Below are 11,403 nucleotides of genomic sequence, written 5' to 3'. Positions count from 1 at the left end.
GTGTGGAGTATGCCTGGTGGGGGATCACTGGGGTCAAATCCAAGCAGGGCTGATGAGCAACATGGCATACTGGCAGCATCTGGGTGGGGGGGCTTGTGTGGCCCCCAAAACTCCCTGGGCCAGCCTGTCTCAATGGCTTTTCCTGTGTTGCATGGCCAAGGAGGCCAGACTTCCCTCTGGGTGTTGTCCCCCCCAAAAGGCCTCACCATTGAAGCTCCTGCCCAGGAAAGAGACCCTCTTGGCAGTCCCTGTCCCATTAAGGAGCCCAGGTTTCCCCTCCCCAGGGCTTGTGGGGCCCCCATTAGTGGAGGAAAACCCCCATCTGGAGAACCTCGGAAGAACCTTCTGCCCCTCCCCCCCCCAGGAAGGGCAGACATCTAGCAGACCTTTCCATGGGCCTTGTGTCTGCCCCCCCTCCCTTCAAGGTTTTCGGAAAAGAGATGGGAGTGGAAGCTGTGGGGTCACCACCAGCCTAGGAGACGTTGGGCCGATTGTCCTTCATCCCACCTCGCAGGGTTGTAATAGGGAACAATGGCAGCTGGGATCAGTGGAAGGCGAGGGTTGCCTTGCGCTGACCGGCGGGGTCAGAGTATGGGGATGCTTAGGACTCCTTCCCCCCCCCCCAACCCGGACGGCAGAGGGAGCGGGCGAAGCGCAGGAGCCGGTGCGGCCGCCCGGAGTAGCTGCCGGCCAAGAGCTGTCATTGGGGAGCGCCTGCTTTCCGGCCGGTCCGCTCACCCCCTCCCGGGAAAGGAGGAGGTGCCTGGGCCCGCAGCAAAGGGTCCCCGCCGGGGCTGGCGGCGCAGCCGGTAGATTCCCTCCTTCCCGGCTCGCCTGTTGCCCGCAGTGGGGTGCCTTTTCTCTCGCGGGGCTCAAGAGGGGGCCAGCCGCTCCGGTCGGGCCTCTGCCGAGGGAGCCTTTCCCTTTCCCGGCGGGACGCGGAGCCTCGGGAATCTGGAAGGTAAGGCGCGCCGGCTGCACAATGGAGCCACGGGGGGAGCGGCACCTGCCGCCCTTCTCGCCCGCCTTCCAGAGCGAAAGGGGCCGAAGCTCTGAAGTGGTTGTTTGCCTTGACGGGTTTGGCGAGGCCACGGTCGGCTGCCCCCACCAAGCCGGAGGGGTTCTTTCCATGCAGCCCTGCGTTGGGGGGGGGCGGAGATTTCTTTGGCTCCTGCGCGGCTTTGCAGCAGAAGAGGGAAGCCCCGGACTTCTATGGAGCTCTCGTTGCATTCAAGAGGCTTGGAATTAGTTTGGGGGGGGGGGGCGGAGAGCGGAGGAAGACGAGGCTGGGCTGCTCCAGGAGAAGGCGGCCGATGAAGTCCCTCTGAACAGGGAGCTGATGCGGAAGGCGCCCTGCAGCTGCGGTCGCCCCGGAACGCCCCAATAAGCGTTAATCGAGCTGGTCTGGTTTGGTTTGGTTTGGCTTCGCGCCCGAGATCAACTCGGCCGTTGTAGTTGCGACTCTGGTTTATGGTTTCGTGAATTTGTGAGCCCAGCCGGTGATGTAATTAATAAACCGTGGTTTAGACTCCTGGAGGTGGGACTGGATCGCATGGAAGGGAAAGACTGGAAAAGTAATAGTTGGAGTTGAGAAAGAGCCCCAGAAAGGAGGAAAAGAAAGGGGCACTTGCCTCAGCAAGTAGAGGAAACGGGCTGGTTCGTGCGGACGCAGAAGTTAGGAAAGGTAGAGAGTGCCGTTGGCACCCGTGTTACTCTCCTGTCTGTGTGTCTTGTGCCTTTGATTTCACCGGCTTCCTATTTTGCCCTCTTCGGTGCGTTTCTCTTCTGTTAAGGTGGGGGGGGGGAGGAGGATAAGCAGCCCGTCTCTACAGTGAAAAAGGACGGAAAGTGAGACCGTGAAGGACACGCTCGTGTTTCAAGCCCCGGCATCTTTCCGCTAGCAGCAGCTCTTGCGTGCGTCGGAGGGACCCCCGCGCTCCTCCATTAATCGAGAAGAGGCTTTAAAAAACATCTGAAGGTCCAATCGCCCAGGTAAAACGACCCACTTCCTGGTCTCTCCCAGCGCCTCTGCTCTCTGCAGCCCGCCGCCCCCCGCCCCCCCGCAAGCAGAGGAGGACCTGGGTGCTTTGCCAGCTGAGCAGCTCTCCCCCTCCTCTGCCAGGAGACTCAGCAGCTGGCAGGTGGGCTGTGGGGGGGGGGGCAGAAATGGGTCGGTATGTTTATTTTGTGCGCCTTTAACTAGAGCAGAGTGGTGAGACTGAATTTCAAACACTTGGATTGTAAAAAGATAAAATTAACTTTCTGGAGCCTTTGTAGAAACCGAAAATAGACTTGGAATGAAGCAGGCTTGAATTAGATAATTCATGGAATTATAAAGTTTATACTCTGACGATTTGTGGGGCATGGAAAGAGCATTCATGTAGGAAAGGGTTGTTGAGCAGTGGAACAATGTGGAATCCAGGAGGGTTTTTTCTGAAGCAGGTTGGAGCACTGTCCCCACCAGGGACTGGGTGAGAAGAGGAAGCCCTGCCCCAGGCCTGGCTTTGAACACAGTCCAGGGCTCGTCTGGTAGAACATAGCTAGATTCTTATTTATGCTCACCCTAAATTGCTTCAACTGTGGTTTATGGAACAAGCCATATGAGCCAGGTTCCCCCAATGCACTAACTCAAAACCAAGAAATGGCATGGCAGCCAAACTAGGATATGTAAATAGAGCCTCAGAGTCTCTTTGCAGCGAGAGGTGGAGGCTCAGAACTTCTGAGGTGTGATTTTAGCAAAGGGAGAAAAGTTCCAGCACTCCTCTTGTGCAAGGCCCAGAAGTACTGGAGGCTCTGTTGGGAAGAACATTGAGCTCATCAACTTAATTCCTGTAATTATCTGCAGGGTTCTTATGCTTAAGAAAGGAAGGGCATTAAATCCTCAGATTCTGTGAGAAACTTAGTGGGTCCTTCATTGTCTGATGACCGTCAAGCCTGGACGGTGCCTCTTCTCTCCATAAACGTGCATCTAAAAAGGGACTTATTACAAATAAAGAGCAGCCATCGCCTAGCGACTGCCTAAGGGAGGTGAGACCCAATTCCAGCTCTGGGTGCCAAACCAAGTAACCAACCCTTCCTCTGCATTCTTGCACTTTGTTTCCTTCAGGGTTAAACTTTGTGCATTTCCTCCTCTGGCATCGATCTGCTTCTTTCTCTTCTTTGCTGGCACTTGCAATTGAGGGGTGTTAGTGGTTCTCAAGGGATGTTTGGTCTCAAAAGGAGAGCCCCTCACCTTATTGGGAGGCTGCTCTGCTGTCCAGACAAGGGATACCTTCTGGTACATGGGAAGCCAGGGAGGACCAGCCAAGCTAAACTGAATCTGGGCAAACAGTTCTCTTCCTTACAAGGAATCTGATTCTTCAAGAGGAGCAATTGGTGCATGGTTTGTGTGATTAGGACTCGAGGGATTTGAACCCAGGGTTTGGTTATGAAGTGAGCAGGACTTGGCCTTCCCTAACCACTTTTCTTCCAGATGTGCCGCATAGGTGACCATGACACCTGCAAGCTTAGCATTTGGGGACATAGAAGGATGTCTAGAAGAGCACCAGGTTGGGGGAGCAGGTAGATCCTCAGGGGAACCCAAGGAGTCTTTGGGCCAATTCTCTGCCTTGGGCAGATCAAAGCAAAGAGTTGGCTTAAATTCCTTTTTTTGCAAAAAGCAAAAGGAAGAAGGCGGGGAGGGGGAAACACAATCCAATAATAGATTTGCCTGACTGGATTTTGAACTCTATTCTTGATGCAGATTTTTCCACTGTAATTTTACAGCCATTGTAATTTCCTGGGAAACTTCTGCAGTCGGTAGACCTTTGTGCTAAATTTATCATATGAAATTAATCTCCATGATTATTTCTGCTACATCTGAAGGCAAGGGGTGTGAACAGGATGTGTGTGTTTGTGCGTGTAGGTGACAGGCAAGCAAGAACAAGATCCAGTTAAGAAACAGCCTTGTGTGCAATTAACTTTCTGCTTTGGGGAATAAATGCTGCTTTCCCCAAAAGTGCTTCTTTTAACCAAATGGGGCCCATTTAAGCCCAAAGCCTCTGGAATGAGCCCACGTAGGCTCTCACTCGAAAAGCACCGCCTTGAAGAGGAATTGCCCAGTTGGGAAAGTGCCTCTTGGGACCTTTGCTCTATCCTGGCCCTGCTTGAAGCTATTGAGGAAGGGGAAACCGGGCAGAGAGAGAGAGATGTATGCAATCTATGGAATTTGGTGTAAATCTGTAAGGGCAGTTGGCTGGTTTAAGAAGTGGTCAAATTGGGCCAGCAGGACCATCAGAGACTCCAATACCGCCTCCCATCACTGAAAACCAACTAGGAGAGTGTCGGCCACGGCTTTCATCGCCCTTTGCTGGAGAATTACATGTCCTTGGTGGCGCCTCTGATCCGTATCTTGAATGGGGTCTTTCTGGGTCAACGGATCGCTAAATTGGGATTTGCGCAAGAGTCGCTCTAAGTCTGCGAGGGAGAAAGTCTGGCGGGGAGATGCCATCTGGGTGCCGGAGAGAGACCTTCGGAGCCGATCTGCGGGAAAACGTAATCGGGACCGGTTTCCTCTGCCTCCCAGAGGTCTCCTTCCCGGGGCAGCGCCGGCGGCTATTCTGCTGCCACCGCCTCGAGGCAGGGCGGGCTCGTGGAAAGAGAAACCCGAGTGGAGCCGAGCCGCCTTCGCCCTTCCTCAGTCCTGGCCGCCGGGACCGTCCTCTCATTCTGCATCTCCGGAGTTGCGTCGCTCTTTTTCCCACGGAAAGCGCGCCGATGGCAGCCCCTGCTGTACCCGGGGGAGGGCGGGGCGGTGGGCGAAAGCACCTGCAGAGAGAGGCAGGTCACGCTGTCGGCCCTCCCCTTGGCCTGGGAGGGGGTTTCTCCCTGGCGGGGCGGGGCGGGGCTAGACTCTCGCCTCCCAGGTCGGGCGTTTTAAAAAGCAGCTTTGCTCGAAGTCCGAGAGAGAACGCCACGGCACGGTGGGTCTCCCTACGAGAAGAGGCGGGGAGGATCCCCAGCCCCGACGCTACTTGCATTCTGGGCGGGAGGGAGGGGGGCGCGCTCTGCACATGCTCCGCGGTGGCCTGTTGCTCCTTGGCACGTCAGGCGGCGACGCATCTCTTTCCTCGAGCGATTCCGGGCAGGTTTTAGGAAGAGGCGCCCGACTGGCACCGTCACTGGGCTGCATGGCAGGATAGGCGACGAGGAAGGACCTGTCGCTGCTGGCGGAGACGGCGGCGGGAGCGGAGGGCAGCGCGGACAGGAGAAGAGCGAGCTGCAGAGGGGCTGAAACCGTCCGGGCGTCCTCATTTGCACCGGGCCCCTCAGAGGCTGCTCCGTCGGGGTCTGTGGGAGCGGAGTAGAGCAGGAAAGGGCAGTGGCCGTCCACCTCGTCGCCCTGCCTTGTCCGGACCTGAGAGCCAGCGAGCAGCGAGTAGCACTGTCGTGTCCTGCTCCCCTCCCAGTCTCTGGGCTGAACAGGGTTGTGCGCGGCACAGCCGCGCCATGTGTTAGGGGCCCCGACGGTCTCGGGCACAGAACTGGGCAAGCGCCCCTCTCTCCCCCTGGCCGCCCGCCCGCCCAGAGGTAGGGCCAATCTGAGAGGAATGCAACGCCCAGCTCCAGGCCTCCCTGGGGCCCGGGAAGGAGCAGCGGTGCCGGTGCAGGTTCTTGCCTGAAGCGGGGTGCAGGGATGGAGTCGGGCCGCGAGCCACCATGGGTGAGAGCACTACCAGCTGTCTAAGCAGGCCTCTCCCCTCCTTCCACAGATGCCCGTGAGCCTCCCCACAGTCCTGCGTGTTTCGGGGACCTCCCTCTTTGCTGTGACGGTGCTGGGGGGCATCCTGGCCGCCTACGTCACAGGCTACCAGTTCATCCACACGGAGCAGCACTATCTGTCCTTCGGGCTCTACGGGGCCATCCTGGGCCTCCACCTCTTCATCCAGAGTTTCTTTGCCTTCCTGGAGCACAGGCAGATGCGCCTGGAGGGGCGACCCCTGAAACTGCAAGCCTCGGTGGCCCTTTGCATTGCCGCATACCAGGAGGACCCCAACTACCTGCGCCAATGCCTGCGCTCCGTCCAGCGCATCTCCTTCCCCGGCCTGAAGGTGGTGATGGTGGTGGACGGCAACGGGGAGGAGGACACCTACATGCTGGACATCTTCCAGGAGGTGATGGGCTCGGAGCAGACCAGCTGCTACATCTGGAGCAGCAACTTCCACGCTCAGGGGTTGGACGAGACCGAGGGGGCCCATCAGAAGGCCACACAGCATGTCCAGAGCCTTGTCCGCAACCACACCCACTCCTGTATCATGCAGAAGTGGGGGGGGAAGCGGGAGGTCATGTACACCGCCTTCCGGGCCCTGGGGGACTCGGTGGACTACGTGCAGGTGGGTGCCAGCATGCAAGGCCTTTCTCCTCTCTGTCCTTCTGCCACCCCCCACCCCAGCACCTAACCATTGGGGAAGAAGGCAGGGGTCTTGGGAATGTAGTGCCCTGGTAATGAAGCTGGGTCTCCTCAGCCCCATTGGAGCTGGCAGAGAGAGGCACCGGTCCCATTTCTCAGGTGGAGGGGACTCCTTGCCAGAGACTGCCAGCAGAGGGCGCCCTTCCAGCCCCCCTTCCTAACCCCTTCTGGGCTGGGCTCGCTATCTTTTCTAGCAGCTCTCCAGAAAGGGGTGTTTCTCTCCTTTCCATTCATCTGTAAAGGACCCTGGCATGTCCTGCCCCGCATGAGGAGGATTTGCTGCATGCCAGTCAAGCAAGGCTCCCTTGCTCTATGGGACAGGCACCACCTGAAGGAACCATCCAAGCATTTTGCTGTCTTTCCTTGCTGCACTGACTCCTGATTTTTTTTCCTTGCGAAAGCGGAAGAGTTCCCTGTTTGTAAATCTTCCCTTGGGCCCTGATGGCCCTTTCTCCTGGGCAGGTGTGTGACTCGGACACCGTTCTGGATCCTGCCTGCACAGTGGAGATGCTCCGGATCCTGGAGGAGGACTCCCGTGTCGGTGGTGTTGGTGGAGATGTCCAGGTAGGACATGAAAGCTTAGGGAGCACAAGGAGGGGGGGTGTTTCCCTGGAGGGGAAGCTTCTCTTTCTGCCCAGCCCTGGTTTCTGTGTTGTTTTAGAATCTGGCCCTTCCATTTAATCCTGGACATTTTGCAACTCTGTGACATGCTTATTCACGCCTTACTCAGCCATTGCAAACTAAAGTTGTGGCTTAGTGCTATGTGCAATCCTATCTAATTTCTTTAATAAACAATTATTAAACAAACCAGGAATAATGGCAAAGTTTGAGCGGTCATCTCATGGGAAACTGAGTTTGGAGAAAGGACAGGACAGAGCAGGACAGCCCCAACCCCTCTCCTTCTGTCCTAGATCCTCAACAAGTACGATTCGTGGATCTCCTTCCTAAGCAGTGTGCGGTACTGGATGGCGTTCAATGTGGAGCGGGCCTGCCAGTCCTACTTTGGGTGCGTCCAGTGCATCAGTGGGCCCCTGGGGATGTACCGCAACTCCCTGTTGCAGCAGTTTCTGGAAGACTGGTACAACCAGACCTTCCTGGGAAGCAAGTGCAGCTTTGGGGATGACCGGCACCTCACCAACCGTGTCCTCAGCCTGGGCTACCACACGAAGTACACTGCGCGCTCCAAGTGCCTGACGGAAACCCCCACCCGGTACCTGCGCTGGCTCAACCAACAAACCCGCTGGAGCAAGTCCTACTTCCGGGAGTGGCTCTACAACGCGCTCTGGTTCCACAAGCACCACCTCTGGATGACCTATGAGTCGGTGGTGACCGGCTTCTTCCCGTTCTTCCTGATCGCCACCGTCATCCAGCTGTTCTACCGCGGCCGTGTCTGGAATATCCTCCTTTTCCTTCTGACGGTGCAGCTGGTGGGCATCGTCAAGGCCACCTACGCCTGCTTCCTGCGGGGCAACGCAGAGATGATCTTCATGTCCCTCTACTCCTTGCTCTACATGTCCAGCCTCTTGCCGGCCAAGATGTTTGCCATCGCCACCATCAACAAATCCGGCTGGGGCACCTCTGGCAGGAAGAGGATTGTGGTCAACTTCATCGGTCTCATCCCTGTCTCGGTCTGGGTGGCGGTGCTGCTGGGCGGGCTGGCATACACAGCCTACCGCCAGGACCTCTTCACAGACACCGAGCTGGTCTTCCTCATCTCGGGGGCCATCTTGTACGCCTGCTATTGGGTGACCCTGCTCACCCTCTACCTGGCCATCGTGGCCAGGCGCTGCAGCAAGCCACAGGAGCAGTACAGGTTGGCCTTCGCAGAGGTGTGAGGGTGCAGTAAAATAATGGAGGGAGCTGGAGCAAGAAACTCCAATGGGCCAGCCCTTTCTCTGTGCGGCTGAGGCATGGGAAAGACTGGCCCCACCCTGCTTGAGACAGCATTTCATGTGGCTCGCCAGGAAGCAGCTGGCAAACTCGGCAAGCTGAAACTCTTCGCTGGGGGGAGGGGGAAAGCAGGGGTTCTGATCTAGAACCCTCCTGAGGGGTTGGTCACTGGTGGAAAGACCCACTTGGACTCCTGAGAAGGACCTTAGCAGCAGATCACCTGTCCTCCTATGCAAACAAGACTTTCCTGAGGGATGAAGGTGACTTTCTCCTGAGTGGGTGAGGATGGTGGCTCCCAGAGGCAATACTTTGGGGCAATCGCCATCTGGAGACATTGCCGAGTCCTCTTGAGGAGGGGGCGGTGGGGGGGCTCTTCCAGATCCTCTTTGGAGATGCAGAATGTAGGGAAAGCGATAAGATGTCTTCTGGTTGTTTCACAGCAGGAATAAGGGGGGGGGGGAGGCCATAAAGCTCCTTTTTGGGAAGGTGTCCTGAATGAGCTGCCCACCAGAAAGAGAACTTTCCCAGCCTCCCAGAATGCCTCCCCCCTCCGTGATAGCTACAGACAGGGAGGCCTTAGCCGGAGGAGCTGGTTGCCTTACAGCCACTCCTGATTTTCCACCATTTACATGCTGTCAAGCACATGGATGACGCCTGATTTAACAAAGTCTATCTGGGCTGGGGTTTGTTCCCGTCTCCAGCCATGTGGTTGTAATATTGTGGTAGTACTAGGACATTCTACCTCTGTCCAAGCCCCTCGTCCTTGTAAGTCTCTGGGGCTTTTCTACAGATTCCCCCACGGTGCTACTTCCAGGTGGGAGAACGGGGGATGAGGGGCAGCAATGGTGCTTCACGGGCTCCCATCCTGCTCTCTGCTTCAACCGCTCCGGCCTCAATACATCTTGCCACCCTCCTCCAGCAAGAAGGGGCTGGGGCTGGAGCGGAACTCACAGGGCTTCAAGTTCAGGAGTGGTGGGAGCTTTTACTGCAATCTGTCATTCCACTGAGAGGGAACATTCCCCCCCTTGCCAGCTTCCTGCTTAGCCAGCATCTGAAACAGTGGACACAGGTTTGCTCAGGTGTTCCCTTGCACAGATCCTGCCTGCCCCCTGCTGGAGCTTAGAGGAAAGGCAGCTCTTCCCAGTTTCAGTCCTGAAGAGGATTCCTGAAACGGAGAACTCTGCATGTTTACACATTTTTTGGAAAAGCAAGTTTCTACATTTTAAGCAATATTTTAAACAATCTCAGAAAAATTAGGAGCCTTTTCTTGAGTTTTCTGCCTTGTACATCTGTTACCAGATTGTGCTCTGCTTTTTACAAATCCCATCCCCCAGCCTGCCTTCAGAGGTTGTGGGTGGAAGCTTTTAGGAAGAAATCAGACAGCCGTTAATTAGGGTCTCCTGCTTGAGCAGGGGATTGGACTAGAAGACCTCCAAGGTCCCTTCCAACTCTAATGATGTTTGGCTCTAAACTTTTTAGCTTATCAGAAATGAGGATATGCTGCAAATAAGGCCTGCACATTTAAAAGATGCATGGCCAGAGAAAACTTGTTATAATGACAAAATGTTTTGTTGTTTTGGTGTTGAATGCACTAATACAACTTTTACTGATCTGCTGCCATCTAGATATATGGACATCGGCTCCCATTATCCCCAGCCACCAATTAAACTCCAGCACATCTGGAAAACTAGTGAAGCTTCATAGGCTGGCTGAATACAGCTGGGTTCTGTGCATCTTCCTTGCTAATGGGAGTTCCTGGTCCTAGCCGATATCCAGACCCCTCAGCCTCCTTCAGTTCTGTGGCAAGGGGGGGGGAGGGCAGCTGCTGCACAGGACTCTTGTGCTTCTGTCCCATTATATGGCTCCTCCTCACAACTCTTTCTCAGAGGCAGCTATATTGACTGGCGAGAGGGTATCACAGCATCCCTCATTTAGTCTACTATGGGCATTAATTTCTAAACCAAAAAAAAAAAGATTTATATACATCCTTCTCCAATTAGGCATATTCCTGCCTTGTATAGAACATGTTATGTTGAGAAAATCATTCTGTAACCAGCGATTACTATCATGCAACTAGATATTTTGCAAAACAGGTTTGATACATTTTGCTTCTGAAATGCAACTGGTGGGGGGGTTTTCATGAGAAATGAGCAAAGAGTCTGCTTGTGTTTTTTTTAATTGGCTCGAAATGCTTAAGTTGCCAAGCCATCAAGAGGACCAGGGCCTTCCTTGGTACAAATCCTAAGAGCCTTCAGGATCTCATGGGGTTTTTCTGTCATTCCACAGAGCAACAGCTCTGCAGCCAAAGTTGAGCTTACTCCTGCTTTGGCGCCTTCGTCCAGGCCATTTCTTGCTATGCCAGTGTGCCGACTGGTAATTTTGGGAACTGGTGCAGAGGAAGGGCACTCACTGGTCCTCAAAGGCGGGCAGGGGTTTCTTCCGATGCTGCCTTTTTGCACAGGCCTCAAGGCCACAACCCCAGGTGCAAAGGCTGCTACCTTTCACAAGGAACTTCCCTCCCCAAGCTGGTCAAGGCCAAAGCGTGTTGGGGAGGAGAGCCATGATCCAACCCCTTTTGGCTGGGCTTCCTTCTTCTGGACTGGCTGCCTCTTCTCCTTGCTCTTTGAGCCATGGTGGCTCAGTGGTTAGAATGCAGTTCCCCCAGGTTAAGTCACTGCCCACCGCCAGGAGTTTGATCCTGACCGGCTGGAGGTTGATTTGGCCCTGCATCCTTCTGAAGTCGGTAAAAGGAAGAGCCAGATTGTTTGAGGGGTGGGCAGGAGACTGACTCTGTAAACCGCTTAGAGGGCTGTAAAGCGGTATATAAATCTTAAGCGCTATCGCTATTATGCTGAGCTTCAGCTGCCTCCCTTTTGTAAGCTGATTCTTTGGGGTTCCTGACAGTCCTTTAAGAAATTTTTGTACTCTTTGTTAATAACCCTAGTTGAACACTTAAAAGTTATTTGTAAACTTATTTATTTTTTACTTACATTTTCATTTTTTAAAAACAGGTTTGGATTTTTTTTTATTTCATTGGTTATAATAATAAAGCTTTGTAAACAGAG

The 11,403-nt window shown here is 54.8% G+C and overlaps 1 protein-coding gene across 2 annotated transcripts; it reads left to right on the top strand.

Annotated features, from left to right (window-relative positions):
• Nucleotides 1-52: 52 nt before the first annotated feature.
• Nucleotides 53-11,335, top strand: HAS3 (hyaluronan synthase 3). 2 transcript variants are annotated; one of them, XM_058155542.1, is made up of 4 exons: nt 53-961; nt 5,751-6,371; nt 6,911-7,012; nt 7,360-11,335. In XM_058155542.1, the coding sequence occupies exons 1-4, from the start codon at nt 53-55 to the stop codon at nt 8,281-8,283; spliced, it is 2,556 nt and encodes an 851-aa protein (XP_058011525.1). In that variant the 3' UTR covers nt 8,284-11,335. The 2 variants fall into 2 exon arrangements, with proteins under 2 accessions (XP_058011525.1, XP_058011526.1); XM_058155543.1 differs by having other exon boundaries at nt 833-1,992.
• The last annotated feature ends 68 nt before the right edge of the window (nt 11,336-11,403 follow it).

Source organism: Ahaetulla prasina, chromosome 12 (assembly GCF_028640845.1).
Source record: "Ahaetulla prasina isolate Xishuangbanna chromosome 12, ASM2864084v1, whole genome shotgun sequence".
In the NCBI taxonomy this organism is placed as follows: domain Eukaryota; kingdom Metazoa; phylum Chordata; class Lepidosauria; order Squamata; family Colubridae; genus Ahaetulla; species Ahaetulla prasina.
Note: the sequence above shows the minus strand (reverse complement) of the source record. Positions and strands in the feature narration are given on the sequence as shown.

Coding starts and splice junctions, on each gene's coding strand:
- HAS3 (XM_058155542.1), top strand. CDS start 53: ATGAGCAACATGGCATACTGGCAGCATCTGGGTGGGGGGGCTTGTGTG. Junction 962..5,750: donor GAGCCTCGGGAATCTGGAAG/GTAAGGCGCGCC, acceptor CTCCTTCCACAG/ATGCCCGTGAGCCTCCCCAC. Junction 6,372..6,910: donor ACTCGGTGGACTACGTGCAG/GTGGGTGCCAGC, acceptor TCTCCTGGGCAG/GTGTGTGACTCGGACACCGT.